Source organism: Myxine glutinosa, chromosome 12 (assembly GCF_964187855.1).
Source record: "Myxine glutinosa chromosome 12, kmMyxGlut1.1, whole genome shotgun sequence".
NCBI lineage: Eukaryota > Metazoa > Chordata > Myxini > Myxiniformes > Myxinidae > Myxine > Myxine glutinosa.
Window position 1 is genome coordinate 76,612,296 of NC_136272.1, and position 27,566 is coordinate 76,639,861.

The 27,566-nt window shown below is 43.7% G+C and overlaps 1 protein-coding gene across 1 annotated transcript in view; it reads left to right on the forward strand.

Moving 5' to 3' along the window:
* The window catches only part of PKHD1L1 (PKHD1 like 1), a 513,959-nt gene that overhangs the window by 463,587 nt on the left and 22,806 nt on the right, over nucleotides 1-27,566 (forward strand). The window contains exons 71-76 of the mRNA XM_078766275.1: nucleotides 440-607; nucleotides 6,689-6,846; nucleotides 7,389-7,524; nucleotides 7,751-8,104; nucleotides 14,692-14,849; nucleotides 18,257-18,400. Coding sequence (XP_078622401.1) covers nucleotides 440-607; nucleotides 6,689-6,846; nucleotides 7,389-7,524; nucleotides 7,751-8,104; nucleotides 14,692-14,849; nucleotides 18,257-18,400 — 1,118 coding nt within the window. The remainder of the gene's footprint in view (nucleotides 1-439; nucleotides 608-6,688; nucleotides 6,847-7,388; nucleotides 7,525-7,750; nucleotides 8,105-14,691; nucleotides 14,850-18,256; nucleotides 18,401-27,566) is intronic.

Consider the following 27,566-nt stretch of genomic DNA (forward strand, 5'->3'; position numbering starts at 1 on the left):
GAAATATGATGTGTATCGTTTGATATAGTTTGTCGTTTTTTCGTTTTTTCATACTTTTAAAAATACTTTTTAATGTTTATATATTGTGTTTGCTCTGTTACTCAATTGAATCACTGTAATAATAAAAATATATCGTATCCGGATCTGGATCTTCACCAAAATCAAATCAATTTATCCTTGTCACACACAACTTGTCCACCATTAAACATCCAAAATCCGTCCATAAGTTTTTGAGACATTCTGCTCACAGACAGACAGACATACAGGGGTGAAACCACAAGGTAAAAACAAAAACTGAGTTTTTGGATAATGTTCTTTTATAATGACTTAGGTGTGTTAATAATGTGACATTCAACAATTCTGTTAAAGTAGTTCAAGGATCTTTAAAATGAGTTGCATGAGAACGTGCACAGACATCCGCTGTGGCTGTCATGTACAGGTATAGTGCGGGACTCCAGCTGTAAGCTGCAAGACTCCTGGCAGGCCTGGCGCTGTCATAGTCTGAAATATCTCATGCTGGTCATTGAGAGCATGGACCCAGACTCGGAGACCCGTCGTCTCTCCCCAGTGGCCGTGATCAGCAATGGCTACGCTGACCTGATTAATGGTATGATCCTTTATGTTGTCAGGGACAGTAAGTAAAAAGGTTGTCAAAATGGTAAAAAAAAGGGTAAAATTAAAAAAGGTAAAAATTGAGGAAATATCCATGACTGAACTTGCTATGCACAAATGTGTTGTCATAACTTTGTCCATCTCACTTCTGCACATAATTTTGGACATTTCAATTATATTCCTTAAACTGTGAATAGTTTTTGAATGAAAGTCAAGAGATTTTTTTTTTTTTTTTTTTTTTTTTGTATACTGAATCGAGGCTCGTGAAAGAGCTAACATTTACTTCACAAACAAATCGACCAGACAAACAAAATACACAAAAAGAGGGAGCGGAAAACAAGATGGGGAGAGAAGGGGAAGCACACAAACACAACATTTGAGAGCAGGGAGATCTGTGAGAGGGAGAGGGCTTGGGGGGAGGAGGTGTGGGAAGGGAGGGGGGGGGGGGTGGGAGAAGTATAAAATACAAGGACACTGCAAGGATTTCCAGGAAAGAAGTTGGTATTTCAAAGTGGATCTGGGGTGAAATTAGCGGGGGTAGAAAAGATCAAGGTTTTGGATGGGGGAAGATAAGAGATGGTGGTGAACAGCTGTTTTAAAGACCTGTAGGGAGGAGTGGGATTGAAGGGAGTGGGGGAGTTTGTTCCAGGGGCGGGAGAAAAGGGGAATGAAAGAGTGAAGGTGAGCAGAGAGCCTAGATTTTGGCAGTTTAACCATAAGAGGGTTGCAGGCAGATCTTGTGCGACCTGAAGGAATATTGGGGGGACAGAGCACAGAGAGAGCTGGGGGAGCAAGGCCGGAGAGGAGTCAGTAGAAGACAGAAAGACCACCAACCTGCCTGCGGTGAGTGAGTGAAAGGCCCTCGGAGTTGACTTCATCGCAGGAGATTCCAATGATTCTGAAAGCTTTGGCCTCAACAGCGTGAAGCCGAGCTAGGTGTGAGGCAGGAGCACCAGCCCAGAGGGGGGAACAGTATTCCATTGAGCTGCGGATGAAAGCCTTGTATGTGGTGAGGAGCTCAGGTGTGCCAAGGAAGGACTTCGCACGACGGAGGATGCCCAGTCGGCGACTGGCTTTGGAGGCCAGCTTGGAAATGTGGTTTTCCCAAGAAAGATCATGGCAGATAGTGAGACCCAAAAGCTTGAGCGACAGAACTCGACCATGCATCATTGCATCATTTATTTCAGAGTACAATCTTCCCTGCAATTTTGCCAAGCTTTTTATTGGCACTCAAACACAACCCAAATACCTTGTCACCAGACTTGAATATTTTGTACCTGGACTTGTTGCTTCACCAATACAAACCAGTATCTTCATTTTGAAACCTCAGTACAACCCATTCTTTGCAGCAATTCCGTGTAATACCATGCATCAACCTCATTAATTAAAATCCTGTATATAGCTTCTCTTCCTCCGTATTTCATGAAAACAAGGCCTGAGGAACCCAACTGGTTCTCACCTGATGTGCAATATATATATATATATATATATATTGTATACTGAATCGAGGCTCGTGAAAGAGCTAACATTTATTTCACAAACAAATCAACCAGACAAACAAAATATACAAAAAGAGGGAGCGGAAGACAAGATGGGGAGAGAAGGAGAAGCACACAACCACAACATTTGAGAGCAGGGAGAAATGTGGGAGGGAGAGGGCTTGGGGGCAGGAGGCGTGGGAAGGGAGGGGGGGGGGGGGAGAGGTATAAAACACAAGGGGACCGAAATTAGCGGGGGTAGAAAAGATCAAGGTTTTGGATGAGGGAGGATAAGAGATGGTGGTGAACAGCTGTTTTAAAGACCTGGAGGGTGGAGTGGGATTGAAGAGAGTGAGGGAGTTTGTTCCAGAGGCGGGAGAAAAGAGGAATGAAGGAGTGAAGGTGAGCAGAAAGTCTTGATTTTGGCAGTTTAACCATAAGAGGGTTGCAGGCAGATCTTGTGCGACCTGTAGGAATATTTGGGGGACAGAGCCCAGAGAGGGCTGGGGGGGCAAGGCCAGAGAGGAGTCGGTAGAAGACGGAAAGACCACCAACCTGCCTGCGGTGAGTGAGTGAAAGGCCCTTGGAGTTAGCTTCATCGTGGGAGATTCCAATGATTCTGAACGCTTTGGTTTCAACAGCGTGAACACCCTTAATGACCCAACCGTGAACCGTGAACACCCAAAATGAACACCCTTAATCATAAAATAAGCTCCATCATTAAAAAAAAAAGAAGTCACATTTGTTCCGTTTAATGATCCATCATGGGGTTCTCTCCCTCAAAGTATTTTTTGATGATCATTGGTCAGGTTTGGTGTTGCTTGCAGTCTTCCACTTCATCATGATATTTCCCATGGTTGATTAGAGGATGTTTAGGATGGTTGAAGTTGGCCTTGTCGATGTGCCCACTCTTTGATATCTGATTATTTATTATCCCTCATCGAAACTCCATTAACTCCTTCCTCTGGGATGTTCAATGACTTTTTCCTTCAATGATATTTGGCTCATGGAGGAGCTTTCATTTATTACATGCAAGACAACACACATTAGGAGACATGGGTATAACTTTACAATAACTACAAGAACATCAGGAGTCACATAACAAATCGTTACAGTTGAATGTGAAATACAACAACAACAGGCATTTAAGGCCATTTTCCCTGCTAGAGCGGGGGTTAGCCTTGCGGTCCCCATGACAATCTTCTCCATTTTGCCCTATTTTCTGCATCTCTCCTTGTTAACCCCCTTGCCCGCATTTCTTCTTCGACCATCTTTAGCCAAGTCTTTCTCGGTCTTCCCCGTCCTCTACTTCCTTCTACATTCATTTACATCACTCTTCTCAACCAGTCACTTTCATCCTTCCTCAACAAATGACCAAACCATCTCAAACTGTTTCTCTTCACAGCATCCATCACAGGCTCTATTCCCATCGTCTTTCGCAATTCAGCATTTGTTCCTCTCTCTCAACGATACTCCACACATCCCCCGAACCATTCGCATTTCCACCCTTTGTTACTGCTCCACGTTCATTACCCATGTCTCGCTCTCATAAATCATAACACTTCTCACACATGCAGCATACACCTTTCCCTTCAGCTTCAATGACACTCCCCTCATCATGTCTCCTAGGTAACAAAATGTTTTCACACCTTCCAGCTTCACACCGTCTCCAAGATCCAACTTAACATTTCCTCCATCTGCAGCTCCCTCTGTGCACACCTTACACTTGGATGTAGCTGCCACACTGGTTAATGACCCTCTCAAACCACTACATTTTTGATGAACCCACTCAGCGCACATTGTACATTGAATGGAATTCACTCCGACACCCTTCCTGCACACAGCACACGGCCACTTCCCAGTTCTTTCCACCTCACCACATGCTTTACCACTTGCCATCACCTTCGTTTTTCCGATATTCACCTTCAGACCTTTTGTCTCCATACATTCCTTCCACTTGTTCATCTTCTCCTTCAGTCCATCCATACTTTCTGCAATCAACACCAGATCATCTGCATACAACAACTCCCCCGGTAAACCCTCCTTTACGTTCTGAGCCAGCACCTCCATCACAGCTACAAATAGTAGTGGACTTAGTACCGACCCTTGATGCACTCCCACCTTCACCTCAAACTCACCACTGTTCCCGTCCTTCGTCCTTACAGCTGTGCGCACTCTTTTGTACATTGCCATCACTACTCTGATCAACCATTCCTCCACTCCTAACTTCCTCAATGCCCATGTCACTACTTCACGTGGAACCCTATGGAATGCTTTCTCCAGATCAACAAACCCAAGAAACAACTTCTTCCTCTTCTTCATGTACTTCTCCTGCAACTGCCTCACAATAAAAAGCGTGTCTGTCGTTCCTCTTCCTGGCATAAATCCAAACTGCATTTCGTCAATCTTCACTTTCTTCCTTGTCCTCCTCTCCAACACCCTTTCCAATACCTTCATTCCATGCTCCAATAACTTTATCGCTCGATACGAGCCACAGTCCAGAGGGTCATCTTTCCCCTTGTATGGAGGGACGAGGGTACTCAGTTCCCATTCCACTGGAATGCGGCCTTCTTTCACCACCAGATTGCAGATCTCTGTCATTCTCTTCACACCCCAATTTCCCGCTGCCTTCAACATATCTCCCACAACTCCCGTCGGCCCTCCTGCTTTTCTACTCTTCATTGCTTTTATCGCTTCCTCAACTTCCTTCTCGGTTATCTTCTCTGCCGGTCCTAAAACTGGGTTACTCTCTATGTTGCCATCCCATTCATTCTCTGCATTCCACAGTATTTCCATATATATTTTCCATCTTCCTTTAATTCCATCTGGGTCCACAACTATTTGTCCCACTTCATCCTTCAAGCAGCTCACCCCCATCACATCACACCTCTCTTTCGCTATCTGCTTTGCAATCCTGAATACCGCTCTCTGAGCCTCTTCCAAATCCAAGCGTTCTCCGAACATTTTCCTACATGCCTCCTGCGCCTTTGCTACCTCTTTCTTTGCAGCCTTCTTACTTTCATGCTCTGCCTTTTCTGCCCCCATACCCTTCGCCTTCTGCCACGCCTTGAACTTCTTCCTCTTCTCGTCAATCTTCTTTCCAACTTCATCATCCCACCACCATGTTTCCGAGTGCCTTGGTGGTCCTTTTGTCCATCCACATACCTCACCAACGGCTCCAAACAGACTATCTTTCATTGACATCCAACCACTTTCAAGCTCAACCACATCATACTCTACCCTACTCAGCCTCTCTTTTAATGCCTTCCTCACTGTCACCTCTTTCAACCTCCACACCTTCATTCTCGGTTGGTACTTCACCCGCCGAACTCTTCTCGCACCTTTCACCCAACGACAGTTGAAGAGGACAGTTGATTATGTCGCAGACAACCAAGTGGTGCTGTGAAACAGCCTCCTCCCCCGGGATCACCTTTGAGTACCGGAGGTTCCCCCTATCTCGCCTACGCACCATCAGGTAGTCAACGGTTGTCGTCGACCCACCTGACGTGTATGTAACAAGCTTATTATCCTCTTTCTGGAACTGAGTATTACAAATCAACAAATCAGCTCCATCAGCAAACTCCAAAATCCTTTCACCTTCTCCATGTCTCACACCATATCCGTAACCCCCATGAACTCCCTCAAAAAATCGTCTATACTCCTTCCCACATGTCCATTTAGGTCTCGTCCTACCACAACAACTTCCTCATCTTTCACGTTTTCCATCAGCTTCTCTATCGCACACCAGAACTTGTCCTCTTCATCGCTCCGACCCACCTGCGGAGCATATCCCGAGATGACGTTCACCAAGAGCTTTCCAATCATCATTTTCACCATCATCAACCCTTCACTCACTCTAGTCACACTCACCACACTGTCTACAAACTCCTCAGAAAACAGGACACCAACACCATGCATGCCTTCCGGGCACCCTTGCCACACAAACTTGTATTTCTGTCCCTGGCTACCCTTCACCATTCTCACATCACTTCCCTTCCATCTCGTCTCCTGCACACAACATATGCCCACTCTTCTTCTGACCAATACTTCCACCACTTCTCCTGATCTCCCTGTGATTGTCCCTACATTCCATGTCCCAAATCTCAGAAACCGATCTCCACGTCGGGCATCAGACGTTTCGTCGTCATAAATGGAGATTTCCACCCTTGCTTCGATCGAGTTCCCTAACCTTGAGTTTTGACGAGAGGGAGTGGGGTCCCCCACGGGTACTTCGGGCTGTACCCTGCCCATATGTAGTTCGTGAGATATGTAGTATGTGATATGATTATGAGATATTCGCATCAGGATCTATGTGTTCAGATTGGAATGCAAAACAGGTCAAGTTTATTCCTTCTGTTGATGAGGTTCACTGTTTTTGAAAGCAGGCACAATTGTGTGGGAAATATAACTTGAAAGGGATGAAATTGACTTTCGGCATGACAGTGTAAAAGGTATTGTCCTTATTGCTGCATTTGACAAACAGAACGTAAGCATTATACTTTTGACACAAGCTCAGATTTAAACTGGGTTTGTGGAATAAGACGAGAATTGAACGAGACGAGGTAATTCCATCCACACTGTTGTTCTCACAATTTCAGGACCTCAGGATCACGGTTGGTGTTCTGGCTACACCTGTCAACGTCGTTTCTCTATGTTTCATGCCATTGTGGCCAACAATGTCCCTTGCAGTGTATACTTCTCAAGCAGCAGCCCTCAACACCTTCGTCTTATGCTGCTCAATGTGAACAGTACACAGGTGACCTTTACTGTGCAAGACATGGCAGGTATGGGAGATTAAGAGGAGGATAGGGGTTGGGAGCATCAGTCAGTAAACTACCTTGACTTACAAGTAGGTAGGGTACAAGTAGTAAGGTACAAGGTACAAGTTGTAAGTAAGTAGGGTCGGGCCTCGAAAGTTGAGAACCATTTTCCAAACATTTGCAATTTTTGTCTTGGCTTTATTAGAAGCTGTAATTATTCAATGACACATTTTCCTTTTTCTCAAGTTGGTGTGTCACATCATCCTCATCATCATGAGTAGCCACAGGTGTTCCCCCCTGCCTTGAGGGATACAAGCCCTCACTGGTGAAGTAGAAGAGTTCCATTATTTGCAGCAGCGTTGCTTGTATTAATGAAGGCATCCAGGCATCCAAAAGCAAAGGAGGCCTTTAATAGCAATGAATATACGTATCTTCTATCGTATATATTTTACAATACATTTTTTACAAGAACAAAATTTTCACTAGAAAAACATTACATTTGACATTGGTTCCTGATGACCACCTCTTGTTTTACTAGGGTACGCGGGTTGCAATATACTACCCTACACCACAGCGCATCGATGTTTATGTAGACCAGCGGCTTGTGGCACCAACAAATGCTGCCTGGAACAAAAAAGGCACAGAGTATACGTTGAGTGAACCCACCACCTCAAGTATGACCACACGCACGCACACACACACACACTCTGAATATGGAAACAGCAGTGCTTCACTTCATGAATTAAATAAGCAGAATTTCCAATTATTGGTGTGAATTGTCTTGCTACATTTCATGACCAATATGACCTGAACCATCCTTTTCAGAACATCTGATTAGTGTTTAATGTGCCACACCTACTGCTTCACAAATGTTCTGAATTCCACACACACCCTCCCCAGGTGAATTCTTGCCTCAGATTGACTCGGCCCACGGTACAAATTACTTTGACCGCCTTACCCGGCTGTTGTTTACATCTGTACGCGGCTCCATGCCCCTGGAAATTCGCATCTCGCCAACGCTCTTCGTATCCTTCTCATTGCCTGCCATTTCCATGAAGGAGTTCTACGGCTCACATCTGCTGAGGAACCTTGCTGCGTTCCTGCGCGTGCCTCCAGAAAAGGTGCATGTGGTGAACGTCGTGCCTGAAGGCAAGGTCAGGCGCCACCGACGGGAGGTCATAACCAAGGGAATCCAAGTGAGCATTCAGGTGATGGAAGCCCCGGCACTAAACCTTGACATCATCAGCAGTAATGGTGAGTTATTTTGAGCGTTTGTGCACTTGCTTTTGTTGATTTGTTACTTTTTCTATCAATTATAGATCAACCTGCAAACCAGAGGAAATCACATGACCTTGTTGATGCTATACACCAGTAGATTCAATTTCTAGTAGAATCACATTTGACTGCAGATGCCTTGTATTAAAGTGCCATAATAATTGCTCTTGGCATTAAGGATACTAGGGCATGCCCGTACTATATATAAGCTAGGACGTGCCCGTACGTGGGTGCCCGTTCCTTGCCAAAAAAAAAAAAAAAAAAAATTTGTGTAGGGGTGTGTGTGTAAACATCCTAGGGCGTGCCCGTACGTGGGTGCAAAAAAACATGCGTGCAAACAACAACAACAAAAAAAAACTTTGAAACCACGTGGCAGTAACGACCACAGAACCCCCCCCCCCCCCCTCTATTTACATGAATGGTTTGGTCCATTCGCAACGACCACAGAACCCCCCCCTCTATTTACATGCAATGGTTTGGTCCATTCGCAACGCCAAAGCGAACGGCGAACGGCTAAATCGCCATAGCTCGGTAAGTACTTGTCCGATTAATTTCAAACCTTGAAAAGGCACATCCTCGGGTCCCCAGCAATATACCTGGCAAGTTTAAAGTATATCGGACCCGTGGTTGTCGAGAAACAGCGGTCACAGACAAACAAACGTACAAACGTACAAACGTACAAACAAACACACAGAGATTACTGGAATTATAGATAGATAATTCTTGGGAGGTATTAGGCTGGCAATCACCGGCTTGCAATCTCTTGTGGGAAATCCCATTGCACTTTTCACAAATAGTAGGTCTTTGGGGAGGTTACCCAAGCCAAATTCAAACAAGACCGAAAGTCTAACAGCGGCGTAGCCGGCCTTGTTTGATACTTTCGTTGAAGAGGACAGTATGACCTGGGTGAAGATACCAGTTAGCAAATAATGTAAGTATTAAATTTGTTTCAAGTATTCTAAGTCTCTATGCTGTCTCTCACCATGGAAGTGAAGACATTGCATTGAGACACCATATCGTTTATTCTATATGTTGGTCAGTTAGTCAGCATTATCAAAGTGACCTCAGGACCATCCCGAAACACACCCCTGGGGCCGGAGTCCAAATCCTGCCACCAACCTCCTTGAGAGAGGACCCAGTGAGTTGGTACTCATTTTGCAACATTTATATTTTAAAGCAACATTTCTTTGGGAGCTATTAACCCTCCAGGTTTCACTCTCCATCTGCTTTTGAGTTTATATGATCTCACTACAAACAACGTTGTGGGTTAGTCGGCCTGCAGCATTTGCAGTTCCTCTCCTTATCTGGAATTCATTCTTGTTGGCAAAGATGCGCAGATCGAGTGGGTCTCTCTGCAACTACTCTACTCGCTGCAACATACAGCTGTCCGCGTGTAAAAACACATGACGGGGTTGACCGCTTTGGCGACAGGTTCGACCTCTTCGATGACATCTTCGGCCTGTACGGAATATCATACTAAAATGCGCGATTTGGTGTCTGTCTCATAAGTTTTGACCGCGATACATTCTGTCGTTACTTATCCAATCTCAATCAAACTTGACAGGATGACTAAGGGTTACAGAATGAACGTTGTAGCGCATTCATTCCCCCCTTCCCCAAGGGGGTTTTCTCCCCCAATCGGGTTTCCCTCACCATTGCTACCAATGGGGTTGCGTGTTGAGGTGTATATCTGTATTAAGCTAGCTTTATCATGGCGTTTTTCCAAGTCCGTTTCTAATAACAAAACGAATGATAATAGCATAATATTAATGTTATTACAAAACAATATTAATACTAATAATGTCCCACATCCCCAAGGGGTTTTTCCTCCTTGAATAAATGCTGAGTCAACGTCTATAAATAGCTTATCAAGGCGTTTTCGTGGGAGCAACGGCCTCTACCAGAAGTAAAAATATTATAAATCACAAACACATGAGATTAGCTTTTTAAACAGTCGCCAATGTTGTTCATAACATTAAACAAAGAAATTTGGAGGAATCCCGACATCCGTGAGCTAAGTTTTACTTACAGAACTGAGCGAAGATCTACTGTAATCGATATACCCCACAACAGTTGGGTAAATAACATGACCCTTCCTGCCGTTAAAGTGGCGTTTTTTGTAGCGGCCTTTTGAAACCCAACAATGAAGGTTTTGTTTTGAAACCACCGATGAAACCCACTTTTCCTGCTGTTTAACACGAAACTGAAAGGGAGGAAGCCTGGTTATTAGTACCGTACACCGCTTATCATTGATTCATGAACCATACACCGCTTCAATCCATCAACTTTGCATTCATGACATTGGGATTAAAGTGTTATGGTTATATTTACTATATTATAATTATTATTATTATTACGAAAACGATACCGTAAAATGGGGTGAATAGGGACAGCAAGGTGAATAGGGACACAAACTGAAAAAAAGTTCGGAAACTTTTTTCGCTGAAAATTGATAACCATACTGATTTGTTGATATTTGGGTTGAAAGTGTTCTCTTGTTTTTTTAAAAAGCAACTTATAGTCCCTATTAACGCCATATATGGGTTAAATAGGAATAAATAGGATTTTTATGGCTGTCCCTATTCACCCCGTTTTACGGGTGAATAGGGACAGTCACTAATACAAAAAAATAATAATCAAGAAACAATCCTGAGTTTCCAACTTATTGCTAAATTGATAGCTCGTGGTTTATATGATGGGTGCATATTGTGTGCATCCATCTGAGCTATCAATTTAGCAATAAGTTGGAAACTCAGGATTGTTTCTTTATTTTTTTTTTGTATTAGTGACTGTCCATATTCACCCGTAAAACAGGGTGAATAGGGACAGCCATAAAAATCCTATTTATTCCTATTTAACCCATATATGGGGTCAATAGGGACTACAAGTTGCTTTTTAAAAAAACAAGAGAACACTTTCAACCCAAATATGAACAAATCAGTGTGGTTATCAATTTTCAGCGAAAAAGTTTCCAAACTTTTTTTCAGTTTGTGTCCCTATTCACCTTGCTGTCCCTATTCACCCCCATTTTACGGTACTACTGTATTAAGAAGCATGGGCTTAATTTGTCCGAAGCGGCCTGCAGGTGAGGCATGAAGCCTAAGGCCTATACACCGAAGGTACTGTGTTGTTGGAAGATCTGTAACGTCTATGCGTTTTGATATTTGATGGTCATTTTAACAATCGTTTTGTTTGTGTTTCACACTGAATAAAAAATGTAAAGGTAGAGTATGGCGATGGTGACATATGACAAGTTTGATGATATGCTCGGCCTGAACGAAATTGGAATAAAAATGACGGTGTGCGGAGTCAGCTGCCATACCACCGTAATGACATCAGACATAATCACATCACCCTGTCATGTGACCAGATCCTCAGCTCTGATTGTTATACGTTTGAGGGGACATACATACATACATACATACATACATACATACATACATACGGACGGACAAACACTGTTCTAGACGGCTTTGCCCTATGGGCTATGTCGTAAAAATATTTCTGTTCTAACTATGTTTTGCATTACATTTATTCTCAGTTTTACATATCCCCCTCCAAACCACCTTCCTCTTCTCTTCCTCTCAACCCCATTTTTAGCAAACCTGGAACAAAGTTCCAGGGAGCTTATGCGATGGCGCGTTGTCAGTCCGTAAATACTTGCAACTTCTCCGAAAGCTGAAGGGATTGTGACCAAACTTGGCACAAATTATATTTGTTGTGTTGTGACTAAAGTTTATTCACGACATTAAAAAAAAATCAGGGTCTAAGGGGGTTTACCGGGGTCAAAGTGGATCCAGGTTTGACCCCCTAAAATAGGAATTTGCTTTTTTCACAGAAACTACACACACGATTTAGATGAAACCTAACCACAACCCTCACCACCCTTGCTGTACCAAACTTTGGTCATTGCATTAAAAAAAAATCTGCTCCTTTAGGGGTCGACGGTGGAGGGGGGGGGGGGGGGGAGGGGTGGGGGAGGGTTGTTGTCCCCCAAAATAGGTATTTTTTGTTTAACTGTTTAAAGTCTTATGATTATGTTAGTATGATTCCACATGCTGCCCTGTCTTCTAGCAACCATTGACATTGGTTTAAAATACCTTCAGTCATTGTCGTGTACTGTTTGTTCTACCAGGTGAGCACCAGGGGTATTGCCCCTATGTTTAGTTTTTCTGTCATTTTCCCCCAATTCTCACCCCCTTCCTTTCAGCTTCATTTTACATTTCTCAATGTTTTTTTCTCAACTTAGCCCCTTCCCCCAAACATTTTTGTGTCATTCTATGTCCCTTGTTCCCTAGGTTGGATTCATATGGATATCTAACCATGTAGGGAATGTGTTTCCACAGCCACCCACTTTAAATATATATACAGACTTGGCATTTAATATGGAATATCTTTTTTGTCTTGACCTAGGTTTACTTTCTGAACTCAGTATATCAATCTGGTGAGTTTCTTTTACCCTTCGGTGATGTCTTTGTTGAAAGAACCATGTCACTGATTGTCTTTCGCAGCAAGAAGTCAATAACAGGATTATATCACAGGTGGCGTGACAAAATGTAAGGACAGGTACATTTGACGATTGGCTTCACAATCGGGTATATAAGGGTTGTTGCGTTCTGTATTAGTGGAAAACAACTGCTGCACGTCTACAAAAGTTATTGCCGCTTCCTCTGGAGATGGTCCGTCAACTTGACAATGCTGTTTGTCATGGAGTGGTGGCTTTACGAAATTCTGGCATGAAACAGCGTGCTATTGCTCGGCAGTATGTCATCACTCAAGGTCAGGTGTCAAAGATCCTGAAACGAAATGCTCAGAGGGGTGTCCCTACTCCAATACCGGGGCCAGGACGTCCACGCAGAACCACAAGGAGAGATGATCGCCAGCTGCACCGGTTAGTCTGCAATGGCCGTACCAACTCAGCTAATCGGCTTAGGGCTGAGTGGCAGCAACTGACAAATGTGCCTGTATCCAGAAGGCTAGTCAACCAACGACTGGTTCAAGCAGGCTATTGTGCCAGGCGTCCCCTGAGAAAGCCACGCCTGACCAGACAACACAGCCAGCGCTGATTGCAGTGGGCCAGAGAGCACCGTCAATGGCAGCCAGGACACTGGAATCACGTGACCTTCAGTGACGAGTCTATATTTCTGGTCTATCGTCAAGATGGCCGCGTCCGAGTGCGCAGACAAGTGCATGAAGCCCACAACGAAGATTGTATAGTGCAAAGAGTCCAAGCTGGAGGTGGTGGGGTGACCGTTTGGGCTGCTTTTCATGCAGGGGGCAAAACTGACCTGGTTGTTCTGAATGGAAACCTGAACCAGTTCAAGTACAGGGTCATTCTGGAAGAAACATTTCTTCCATTTGCTCGTGCAGCCTTTCGAGGAAACTTTGTCTTCCAAGATGACAATGCACGGCCTCATCGTGCTCGCATGATCCAACACTTTCTTGCTGACCGTGGTGTAGAGCATATGGAGTGGCCTGCCATGTCCCCGGATATGAACCCGATAGAGAACTTGTGGGCAGAATTAACGCGTCAAATCGACAACTTGGACCAGCTGCCCACCTCTGTGCGTGAATTGCAGCAGGCTATTGTCACTGCATGGCAAGCGATTCCTGTCCAAACCTTGGCAAATCTCGTGAACAGCATGCCTCGACGTGTACGTGCTCCTGAATGCTCGTGGGGGTTACACGAAGTACTGAACTGTAATTTTACTGTCCGTAATCCCAGTCATAATTTAGCTTTTGTTTTTGTTGAAAAAAAAATTGGCTAATGTGCAAAATAAAGAGATACTTCTGGAAAACGCACAGAAGTTTAACACAGTACTGTCCGTGAATTGAGTTCGATATCAGTTCACATCACTTTCAAGGATCAATTTATTTGCTTCGAAATGTCAAATGTGGTTTTTGTTTCTTTTAAAGGTCACATTAACAAAACCTAGAATAATTTCAACATAATTCCAATGAACTTTTGGTTCTAAGTCATCTTGAAAAGTTAGTTCACCCCCACAAAAAAAATATTCCATATTAAATGCCAAGTCTGTATATATATTTTTAATCATATTTATGTACCTATTGTATGAACCACCTTTAGAGGCCATTTTTCCCCGCAGTGCGGGGGTTGGCCTTTTTCGGGCACCTTGGTCCCCTTTTCTGAAGCAATGTTTTATGGCCGGATGCCCTTCCAGCCGCCAGCCCTGTTAGACGCCTCTTGCAACACACAGGGAATTACCAATGAACTGGTACTCAATTTGCCGACCTCAGAAGGATGACAGGCTGAGTGGAGATTTGAGACACCTGAGATGACAGGCTCAATTTGCCGACAGTGGCCCCCTGGCGTTAATTCAGCGATTGACCGGGATTCAAACCCAGGATCCTCGGATCCCAAGCCGGCACCCTAACCGCTAAGCCAACACCAGGCTAGGCAACACCAGACATGTATATGTATTGTACATATATATATATATATATATATATATATATATGTATTGTATATGTATTGTATATATATATATATATGTATTGTATATTGATTCATAAATTTCTGTGTTCCTCATGGTTGGTTTGAACAGAAAGCAATGTGCTGAGCCGTGAGAGACTGGAGGAAGCATCTGAGCATCTGGCACAAGCTGTATTGTTGGGTACGCTGCCTATGGAACTGGGCATGGATATCTCAAGAGTAGCCATCATTCCCCCTGTTCCCGATCCTGGCTCACACCGCTGGTCTCAGGTCAGCTGTTTAGACTGGCTGCTTCAGGATTATAATTCCATCTGATTTCGTATTAGGTAATTTGTAAAGAAAAACGCTTTAATACTGTGATACGTCTTAATCACATTTAGAATCGAATATACTTTTAAAGTTATTATCTGAAGGTGGAGCAAAATATCAGCAAGGGTAACTTCATAACAGTGTAAGTTGAAACTTGTTTAATATTGCAGAGGGTTAAATGTGGGCAATGTATGGAAAGAAGGAGAAGATGAACAAGTGGAAGGAATGTATGGAGACAAAAGGTCTGAAGGTGAATATCGGAAAAACGAAGGTGATGGCAAGTGGTAAAGCATGTGGTGAGGTGGAAAGAACTGGGAGGTGGCCGTGTGCTGTGTGCAGTAAGGGTGTCGGAGTGAATTCCATTCAATGTACAATGTGCGCTGAGTGGGTTCATCAAAAATGTAGTGGTTTGAGAGGGTCATTAACCAGTGTGGCAGCTACATTCAAGTGTAAGGTGTGCACAGAGGGAGCTGCAGATGGAGGAAATGTTGAGTTGGATCTTGGAGACGGCGTGAAGCTGAAAGGTGTGAAAACATTTTGTTACCCAGGAGACATGCTGAATGGAGAAGGTGGATCAGACTCGGCAACGGTTGCTGGAGTGAGATGTGCATGGAAGAAGTTTCGGGAACTGAGTGGCGTGCTGACGAGGAGGGGAGTGTCATTGAAGCTGAAGGGAAAGGTGTATGCTGCATGTGTGAGAAGTGTTATGATTTATGGGAGTGAGACATGGGTAATGAACGTAGAGCAGCAACGAAGGCTGGAAAGGGTGGAAATGCGAATGGTTCGGTGGATGTGTGGAGTATCGTTGAGAGAGAGGAAGACAAATGATGAATTGCGAAAGATGATGGGAATAGAGCCTGTGATGGATGCTGTGAAGAGGAACAGGTTGAGATGGTTTGGGAATGTGTTGAGGAAGGATGAAAGTGACTGGTTGAAAAGAGTGATGGGAATGAATGTAGAAGGAAGTAGAGGACGGGGAAGACCGAGAAAGACTTGGCTAAAGATGGTCGAAGAAGAAATGCGGGCAAGGGGGTTAACAAGGAGAGATGCAGAAAATAGGGCAAAATGGAGAAGATTGTCATGGGGACCGCAAGGCTAACCCCCGCTCTTGCAGGGAAAATGGCCTTTAAAATGCCTGTTGTTGTATGGAAAGAGAAGGAAAGTTTATCACCTTAAAACACCAAAGAAATAAAATATATAAATTGTTTACAACTGATTGGTGAAAAGGGACCATTTGAAATTTGCGAGCTGACCTTGTACACCTTCAATAAAGTGGATGAGAAATTGGACACAATATGAATGAGGGTCACTTACTCATTTCTAAGCTGTTCAGCCTGGGTTCTAATCTCAACCTAGCTATAAAATGTCATCCCGGTGTTTCTCAGGGAGGGTGATTCATCAATGTGTGTGCCATCCCTCGGATGAACATTAAACTGGGATTCCATCTGCAGGCATTATTTGGCAAATGTTAAAAATCTGGTGGTTCCCTTTGCGAAGAGTAGGCGAGCTATGGCCGGCACCATGAAACAAATTCCAAATTCCTGTGCTAACCTACAGGGGGCACTGCATCAGTGATGTAGTCATGCTCGCAGCAATGATGCAAACCAGCAGCCATAACCTGCACACTAAGTGAAGAAATGAATGAGTGACTGCTCCCTGAATGTCAATGATCAGAAAAGAGGCAAAAAAATATCCAGCAGATTCCGGCCCTAACTACTAAGTTGAGCATCCAGCCTGGCTAGCTGGTTCCTGAAAGACTTGGGCCAAACACTTCCCCTGGCAAGAACGTGAGAATAATTGTGGCCATTAAAGAAGAAGAAGATGAGCGAGGGTCTGATTTAAGTAAGCCTGTGGTCTACCATAGAAGTGGAAAAATAGAACAAGTGAATTTTAGGTTATTTCTCCGAAAGAACCTCATGGAGTGGGTCCCAGTGTCCGGCCGTCCATCCGTTAGCATTTGACTTGAACAACTTCTCACAAAGTGATATTGACTAAATTTGGTATGATGCATCAGGACAGCAAGATCTCTCGGGGTTTTATTTACCATCAGGATCCATCCTTTTAAAGGGTGTAAAAGGCGGGTTTGCCCTGTCGTGGAAGGGTGTACACTAAATAGAATGTCCACACCTCAAGAACAATGTCAAATATTTAATTCAATGGAGAAGACTCACTTGGATGTAATAAGGATTACGACACAGTTTAACAGTACTATGCCGGCTTACTCAAACAGGACTCCATACAACGTATCCAGCAGGTCTTCTGCCCGATTCATTTTGCATCTTGTCATACATAGTGTTTGGGGAGACAAAATAAATTATTCTGTGCTTTGGGGTGTCCGACTGAACGATGAGTGTTCGAACAAGGGATCAGGGATTCGAGACAAGCAGGCACGGTGATGCATCTGGTTTACATTTCAACATAAGCCATAAAGATAAGCATTGTAGGAAAAAAGTCCTGGCATTACTTTGTCTGGAAAAACAATTTCATGGTTTTTTTAAAGAAATATTGTATTCCATCTTTGTCCAGATTTATCAATGTAAGCTTTATTCCTTTAAGTATATCTAAGCACAGCACATAATTTCTATAATTTGTAATGCAGATTACTCAAAGATTTATCACGAAGTATATGTTTTTTCACTTTATTATCATTCCATATTCCAAAGATTATAATACTGCTGTGCACTACGATTTGTATTATATAGCAACACCCATGTTCCCTTGCTTTCCTGCAATGAGAAGAGTAAGAACAGCTTTGAACAGGATACAAGTGATAACTCACTTACTCAATAGGAGAGGGACATTTCAATAAACTCAGAAGTCCATTTAATATTGATACTTCATTCAAAAATCTTCTCAGAAACCGCCAGACAGATCCGGACCAAACTCGCCACGAGGCATCGGGGCCATGCCTTAACCTTAAGTTGTGCTCCCCATGGCCATATCTCCCCTGGAAAGGGGGCCATGGGCTCCTTCCCCTGATCCCTCATATTCACTAAAACATCTCACAAACTACCCGAACGACATGGACCACATTTTGTATGATGCATGAGGACAGCAAAGTTTCATGGAGTTGTGCTCCCTATATGAGACTGAAAAGGGGGGTTTGCCTGAAATTCAGGTAATTTATTTTAAAATCCTTTTCTGTTTAAAAGTTAAACATTGTGAATTGAATATGTAAATATATTGTTAAATTTGTAGGGAGAAAATATAGAGAAGGTTTTATGAACATCTATCATTGAGGTTTTAAAGGAGGTCACAGACACGATGTTCACCCGTCCAAAGTTGATGATGCATATATGCTGTATATATGTATATGTAGTGTTTCTGCCAAACAACCTCCTCCTAAATACCATGGTTGTTGCCTCCAGGAAGCTTCACGGCCATCTGCGCAAGACCAACCCTGGACGTACGTGGCACCAATGGATTCCTTGGAGCTAGTGTCCAATCCTGAGCCGGGCCCTGCTGGAGAACTTCTGCGCAAACAGCCTGTACTACGGGCACTCGATCGGCATGTAAGCAACACCAAAGTAGAGCGAGGAAACCGATGAATTATCATCATTATTACAATGCGCTTCATAATCAGACATTGAAAAATATGCAGACTATTTGAAAGTATACACACAGAGACCACAAAACTTGCTGCCGTAATTGCAAGCCAGCAAGGAAAGGCTCGTATACCAATTTTGGTGATTGTATGTAGGAATGCAGGGAAACAGCACACTGTGCCAGACCTTGGCAAATCAAAGGTATAACATAGCCGACGTATCTTTTCTGTTGAAGGATAACATGCTGTGAGATGCTGCACCTTTTATGAGCACAATCAGCATTGCAGTTTGTTCCCAAAACTAATTAATCTTCAGGAAGATGCTAATGTGGGACATGATAACTCATTCGTGAGCTGAAGCTGAGCTACCCAGTTGTCTTGCTTTTTTGTCATTATTACAAAACAAGAAACGTGCTCCGAATGGTAGACTTCCTTTGCAGGATGATTGAACAATGTTCCTCTTTTAGGCCCATCATTAAATGTTGAAGTTTGTGCTATTTGAGGGGCTGGCAGGGTGGCCTAGAGGTACACACACTCAGCTCTAAGATGTCTAGCCTAGGTTCGAATCCCCAGCCAGCTATAAAAAGTGTCATCCAGGTGTTTCCCGGGGAAGGTGATTCATCAATGTGTCATCAATTCATCAATCCCTCGGATGGACGTTAAATTGGGCTTCCCATCTGCCAGCGTTAGTTGATGCGCATTAGAGATCCCATGGTGTCTTTCGTGAATAGTAGGCGAGCCATCGCCGGCACAATGAACAAATGCCAAATTCCTGCCCTAAGCGACGGGGGGAACTGCATCATTGACACAGCCACACTCGCAGTGATGATGCAAAAACCAGCAACCATAGACTGCACACACAATTAATGAATGAATGAATGAATGACAGCACCTTGGAAATGTTAACAAGTAGAAAAGAAGCAAAATAAAAACAACAACCCCAAAAACCTTCAGTTGTGATGTACGAATATAATAATTGCAAAGCATAGACTTCAACAGCAAAATGATACAACTGGCCTGTGCTTTCTCTGGACTAATTACCCTGTGCTCGTGAAGCGAAAAGCGGGGTTAAGCATTCAGTTACGTACATACATGTGCCGTGTGCCGTACGTGTCTGCATTTTAAGAGTTCATTCTCTCGGCAACTGTTTGTCCGATTGACATGAAATTTTCACCATAGGAGTGCCTCCTCCTGTAGAATATTTTAATGATTATTATGACGTTATAGGTCACGTGGTACAGGCCCCATATTGGAAAAACTTCGCACCTCTATATCTCTGAAACCACTCCATGGAAAAAATTGAGACCTGGCTCATTGTCAAGTACTCCCCATGGGGAATAAGATATGTTAATGATGATGTCATCGGTGCCTTCGTTATGACGTCATAATTCGATAAATACAGCACTTATACGATCATTATTAATTTTTTATCAGCAACTTTTGGTCTGATGGACACTGAATTTTCACCATAGGAGCGCCTCCTCCTTTCAAATATTTTAATGATAATCATGACGTCATAGGTTATGTGGTACAGGCAAATACACTAAACAGATCACAAAGACAGCCTTCTTTCACCTGAAAAACATCGCCCGTCTCCGTCCATCCCTCTCCTCCGTGGCTGCAGAAACCCTCATCCACGCCTTCATCACTTCCCGTCTGGACTACTGCAATAGCCTCCTTTATGGTTCACCCTCAACAATCACCAATAAACTCCAATACATTCAGAACTCCGCTGCCCGTCTACTCACCCATTCCCGGACCCGTGACCACATCACCCCCGTCCTTTACAAGCTTCACTGGCTCCCCATCTCCCAGAGAATCCAGTACAAAATCCTCCTCTTGACCTACAAAGCCCTCCATAACCTGGCCCCATCCTACCTGGCTGACCTCCTCTCCAGACACACTCCCACCCGCAACCTCCGCTCTGCTGGTACCAACCTCCTGACCCCCCCCCCCCCCCCCCCATCCGGACCAAATTTAGATCCTGGGGGGACAGGGCCTTCTCCATCGCTGCTCCCACCCTCTGGAACTCACTACCTCACACCATCAGAGACTCCTCCTCACTCACCACATTCAAAACATCACTCAAGACCCACCTGTTCAACACTGCATTCAACATTTAACCCACAGCATCTAACCCCTGACTATCACCTTTATGGACTATCTCCTCTCCTTCTCCCTCCTTTGTGCTTTGAATATTTCCCTATTGATTCTTCTTTTTTTGCAATTGTCTTTATGTTTTGCTATGCATTATGTTTTGCACTCTGTCAAAGCGTCTTTGGGCTTCCTGAAAAGCGCTATATAAAATAAATGCATTATTATTATTATTATCTTGTTAAAAAAAACAAAAAATGTTGCACCTCTTTATCTCCAAAACCGCTGCATGGAAAAAATTGAAACATGGCTCATTGTAAAGAACTCCATATGCAGAATAGGTGTTAACGATTACGTCATTGGTGCCATAATTATGATGTCATAATTCGACAGGGACAACGCTTAGTCTGATCAGTTTGAAATGTATTGAGTGTGATATATGCAACAATTATATTAGAGAATATATTTTTATGATGTCATCGCTCACGTGGTCTGGCAGCCATATTTTATCAAAGAAAAAAAAAGTTCAAAAACAGAAGAGTTGGCTTGCAATAAATTGACTGCGCAGTGTAAGTATTCTATGAATACCATCTAGTTTCATGATGCTTTCAAATCAAACGTAACATAGAGAGTCTTCGCAAACTACTCCAAAGTGATAAAGCTTAGACATGCAGATAAAATGTGAATACTGAATAAGTTCGATTAAAAGAGAAAATCAGATGATTCTCAGTTGCATAAGCATTCAAAACCTTTGTCTAATTAACCCTAAATCACTTCAGGAGCAAATTGTTTGATTGAAAAGTTACAAAATAAGTGTAATAGGTTTCACCTGCATGTAATCAGTGGTTTAATTTAAAAATTAAGCTCCCCAACCCTACCTATCGAGGAGTTTTAAGTTGCAACTGACTTGGTCAACCAACAAGGCAAACCATCAAAGAGCTTTCCAAAGAAGTCAGACATAAAGTGGTGGAGAAAAAACGTTCAGGAGAGGGTTATGTGGATAGAAGTCACGTCGAGTCCGACGAAGACTGTTGGGTATCATGCATTGTGGCGAGCATGAGAATGCGCAGCAAGGCCAGCCGCTGTTGCACACGGTCTCCCACATGTGTCGCACTGGAATCTGTTTTTTTTTTGTTTTTTTTTGTATACTGAATCGAGGCTCGTGAAAGAGCTAACATTTACTTCACAAACAAATCAACCAGACAAACAAAACACACAAAAAGCGGGAGCGGAAAACAAGTTGGGGAGAGAAGGTGAAAAACACAACATTTGAGAGCAGGGAGATGTGTGGAAGGGAGAGGGCTTGGGGGGAGGAGGCATGGGAAGGGGGGGGGGGGGGTGGGGTGGAGGGCGAAGTATAAAACACAAGGACACCAATGACTTCCAGGACAGAAGTTGGTATTTCAAAAAAGTGGAATTGGGGTGAAATTAGCGGGGGTAGAAAAGATCAAGGTTTTGGATGGGGGAAGATAAGAGATGGTGGTGAACAGCTGTTTTAAAGACCTGGAGGGTGGAGTGGGATTGAAGAGAGTGAGGGAGTTTGTTCCAGAGGCGGGAGAAAAGAGGAATGAAGGAGTGAAGGTGAGCAGAGAGTCTTGATTTTGGCAGTTTGACCATAAGAGGGTTGCAGGCAGATCTTGTGCGACCTGTAGGAATATTTGCGGGACAGAGCCCAGAGAGAGCTGGGGGGGCAAGGCCAGAGAGGAGTCGGTAGAAGATGGAAAGACCACCAACCTGCCTGCGGTGAGTGAGTGAGAGGCCCTTGGAGTTAGCTTCATCGCGGGAGATTCAAATGATTCTGAATGCTTTGGTTTCAACAGCGTGAAGACGAGCTAGGTGTGAGGCAGGAGCACCAGCCCAGAGGGGAGAGCAGTATTCCATTGAGCTGCGGATGAAAGCCTTGTATGTGGTGAGGAGCTCAGGTGTGCCAAGGAAGGACTTCGCACGACGGAGGATGCCCAGTCGGCGACTGGCTTTGGAGGCCAGATTTGAAATGTGGTTTTCCCAGGAAAGATCATGGCAGATAGAGAGACCCAAAAGCTTGAGTGACAGAACTTCTTGGAGAGGATTATTAAGAAAGTGGATGGGAGGGTTGTCCAGTCGGTCTTTTCGGAGAGACATCGTAAGAGTGTGAGATTTGTCAGGATTGAAAGACATGTTCCACTTGTTTGCCCAGTCTGTGATTTTGTCCAGGTCTGCAGAGAGTGAGGAGGCAGCAGACTGCCGATCTGAGGGATGAAGAATGGAGCGACAGAGAGTAGAGTCATCAGCAAAGAGATACAGAGGATTTTCAAGAGAGTCAGAGAGATCATTGATGAAGACCAGAAAAAGCACAGGGCCTAGAACACTGCCTTGTGGAACTCCAGCCTGAACAGGAAGAGGAGATGAGAGAAACCCATTCAGGGCCACACGTTGACTACGACTAGAGAGGAAGTCCGCCAGCCATGCGTGGAGATTTCCATGGATACCAAAAGAGGAGAGTTTGGTGAGCAGAGCGGGGTGCCAGACTGTATCGAAGGCACGTGATATGTCAAGGGAGACTGCTCTAATTTCCTGTTTGGCATTGAGGACCTCCATCCATTGTTGAGAAAGCAGAAGCAGCATGTCCAGAGTAGAGTGTCCAGGTCTGAAACCAAATTGATGATCAGAGATCAAGCCATTGGAGAAGAGGAAAGATTTCATATCTGAAGCAATGATGGATTCCATGACTTTGCTGATAATTGGGAGAAGGCTGATTGGTCTGTAGTTGCTGGGATCTGTTTTTGCACCTTTTTTGTGCAAAGCGGTGATGTTGGCAGATTTCCAAGCAGATGGAAGATGACCTTCAGCAAAAGAGAGGGTGAAGAGAACAGAGAGAGGGAGTGAAAGAGCGGAAGAACAGGATTTTAGGACCCGTGGGCTGATGCCGTCAGGTCCAGTTGCAGAATCCGAGTCGAGGGTTGACAGAAACTTTTCCACCTTGTCAGGAGGAAAGGACACAGAGTCCAGGAGCAGCTGGGTACGACTGGGTACGGTGGGTACAGAGAGGGATGGGTTTGGGACACAAGATTTAGAGGCAAACACAGAGTTGAGGCATTCAGCTTTTTCATGTGCGGAGTCAGCCGTGTGGCCATTTGAGGTGAGGGAGGGGATGGAGGGGGAACAAACACCAGAAACAGATTTGACCAGACGCCACCAGGATTTGGAAGAGGGAGACAGATAAGAGAGTTCGGTCCTGAGAACGGAGAGATATTGTTTCCTGGCTCTCCTGAGGGTGGACACACACTTGTTTCGGGCTTTGTGAAAGGAAATGAGATTTCCTTCCGTTGGATTTGCTTTCCAGGAGACGAAAGCAAGTTGTTTCTGGGCAATAGCCTCACCACAAGATTCTGTGTACCATGGACGGGAGGAAGGGTATGACAACAGAAGACGAGATGGGATAAATCTGTGCATGAGAGAGAGCAGTTTGCTTTGGAAGAATTCCCAGGAAGAATTTATGTCAGAGGCAGTAGAGATGGGAGACCAATCCAGATGATTGATGGCCGCTTGAAAACCGTGCCAGTTGGCCTGAGTGAAATGCCAGACTCGTCGACGCTGAGGAGGCTCTCTGAGAATGGTCAAGTTGATCAAGATCAAAGGTCAAGCTCTCTGAGAATGGTTGATGCCGCTTGGTCCGGATTCTTTCTCCTCAAGCGGGCCTGGTGGATATGCTCACATCTCACATCCTCGAATTTTGTGATGCCTTTGTTGACAGTCCTTCTCCAAAACGAGCAATCTGTGGCCTTGTGTTCCCACTTGGCCGGGTCAATATCACATTTTTTAGAATGGCGTTTCGACAATCCTTGTGGCGCTTTCTAGGTTTCCCAATGCCATGTTTGCCCACAGCCAGTTCTCCATAAAATAACTGTTTCGGGATCCTTAAATCGCTCATTCTTAAGAGGTGACCAGCCCATTGCAGTTATTGTTTTTTGATGATACTCTCAACCGATACACAGCCAGTTTTATTTAGCACCTCCTGATTGGAAACTCTTTCCTTCCACGTCATGTGCAGGATTTTCCGTTGACATCGTTGATGTATGGCTTCTAGCTGACAAATGTGGCAACTATAGGTTGTCCAGCACTCAGCACCATACAGCAATATACTCAGAACCACAGCTCTATAGACTGCTATTTTATTAATCATTTTAATATCGTGACTGTTCCAGACTTGGTGGTAGAGACAGCAAAAGGATGTACTAGCCTTTGCTATCCGACTGGAGATTTCCCGATCCAATTGACCATCATAACATGAGAGAGGGATATATATATGTGTGTGTGTGTGTGTGTGTGTGTGTATATATATATATATATGTGTGTGTGTGTGTGTGTGTGTGTGTGTGTGTGTGTGTGTGTGTGTGTGTGTGTATATATATATATATATATATATATATATATATACAGACTTGGCATTTAATATGGAATTATTTTTTTTCTTGACTTGGGTTTACTTTCTTAACTTAGTATATCAATCTGGTGAGTTTCCTTTACACTTTGGTGATTTATTTGTTCACAGAACCATGTCACTGATTGTCTGTCGCAGCAAGAAGTCAACAACAGGATTATATCACAGGTGGTGTGGCAAAATGTATGGACAGGTGCATTTGATGATTGGCTTCACAGTCGGGTATACAAGGGTTGTTGCGTTCTGTATTAGTGGAAAACAACTGCTGCACGTCTCCAAAAGTTATTGCCGCTTCCTCTGGAGATGGTCCGTCAACTCGACAATGCTGTTTGTCATGGAGTGGTGGCTTTACGAAATTACGGCATGAAACAGCGTGCTCTTGCTCGGCAGTATGGCATCACTCAAGGTCAGGTGTCAAAGATCCTGAAACGAAATGCTCAGAGGGGTGTCCCTACTCCAATACCGAGGCCAGGACGTCCCCGCAGAACCACAAGGAGGGATGATCACCAGCTGCACCGGTTAGTCTGCAATGGCCGTACCAAGTCAGCTAATCGGCTTAGGGCTGAGTGGCAGCAACTGACAAATGTGCCTGTATCCAGAAGGCTGCGCTATTCGCGACTGGTTCAAGCAGGCTATCGTGCCAGGCGTCCCCTGAGAAAGCCACGCCTCACCAGACAACACCGCCAGTGCCGATTGCAGTGGGCCAGAGAGCACCGTCAATGGCAGCCAGGACACTGGAATCATGTGATCTTCAGTGATGAGTCTAGATTTCTGGTCTATCGTTAATATGGCCACGTCCGAGTGCGCAGACAAGTGCATGAAGCCTACAACAAAGATTGTATAGTGCCAAGACTCCAATCTGGAGGTGGTGGGGTGACCGTTTGGGCTGCTTTTCATGCAGGGGGCAAAACTGACCTGGTTGTTCTGAATGGAAACCTGAACCAGTTCAAGTACAGGGCCATTCTGGAAGAAACATTTCTTCCATTTGCTCGTGCAGCCTTTCGAGGAAACTTTGTCTTCCAAGATGACAATGCACGGCCTCATTGTGCTCGCATGATCCAACACTTTCTTGCTGACCAGGGTGTAGAGCATATGGAGTGGCCTGCCATGTCCCCGGATATGAATCCGATAGAGAACTTGTGGGCAGGATTAACGCATCAAATTGACCACTTGGACCAGCAGCCGACCTCTGTGCATGAATTGCAGCAGGCTATTGTCACTGCATGGCAAGCGATTCCTGTCCAAACCTTGGCAAATCTCGTGAACAGCATGCCTCAACGTGTACGTACCCTCCTGAATGCTCGTGGGGGTTACACGAAGTACTGAACTGTAATTTTACTGTCCGTAATCCCAGTCGTAATTTAACGTTTGTGTTTGTTAAAAAAAAAATTGGCTAATGTGCAAAATAAAGAGCTACTTCTGGAAAACGTACAGAAGTTTAACACAGGACTGTCCATGAATTGAGTTCGATATCAGTTTACATCACTTTCAAGGATCAATTTATTTGTTTCGAAATGTCAAATGTGGTTTTTGTTTCTTTTAAAGGTAACATTAACAAAATCTAGAATAATTTCAACATAATTCCAATGAACTTTTGGTTCTAAGACATCATGAAAAGTAAGTTCACCCCCACAAAAAAAATATTCCATATTAAATGCCAAGTCTGTGTATATATATATATATATATATATATATATATATATATATATATATATATATATATATATATATATATATATATATATATATATATATATATATATATATATAGTTAGATATATATATATATAGTTATATATATATATATATAGTTATATATATATATAGTTATATATATATATAGTTATATATATATATATATAGTTATACGACGATTTCAAAGTCACTCGTTATCCCTTTGATTATGGTAAAATCCATCATTAAGAAGTGTAATACGTATCATACCACCCAGACTCTACCCAGATCAGGTCGCCACCCAAACTCAGCAGCTGGGAAAGCAGGAAACTGGATGGGGATGTAACTGTAAAACCAACAATAACTTTGAAAGATCTGCAATGATCTATGTCTGAGATGAGAGTTAGTATTCATCAGTCGACAATATCAGTTCCCTTCACAAAGCTGGCTTCAATGGACAGGTAGTAATAAAGAAGCCATTACTGAAAAAATATGCATCTAAAAGCTCATATGGAATTTACACAAAAGCATCTTTATGATACTGCATGTATGTTGAGAAAACCTTTGTGGTCAGAAGAGACAAAAATTGAACTTTTTTGTCTAAATTCAAAGTGTTACGTCTGGCGCAAGCCTAACACTGTACATCATCCAGTCACCACCATCCCTACTGTCAAGCATGGTGGTGGCAGCATCATGTTATGGGGCTGCTTTTCATCAGCAGGGACTGGCAAGAAGCTTGTCAGGATAGAAGGGACAATGGACAGTGCAAAGTACAGGAGAAGCCTTGATGAAAACCTGCTCGAGTCAGCCATGAATCTGAAACTGGGTGGGAGATTCACATTTCAGCAGGACAATGATCTGAAGCACAAAGCTGAAGCCACACTGGAGTGGTTGAATAAGAAGGAAATAAATGTTCTTGAGTGGCCCAGACAAAGACCTGACTTGA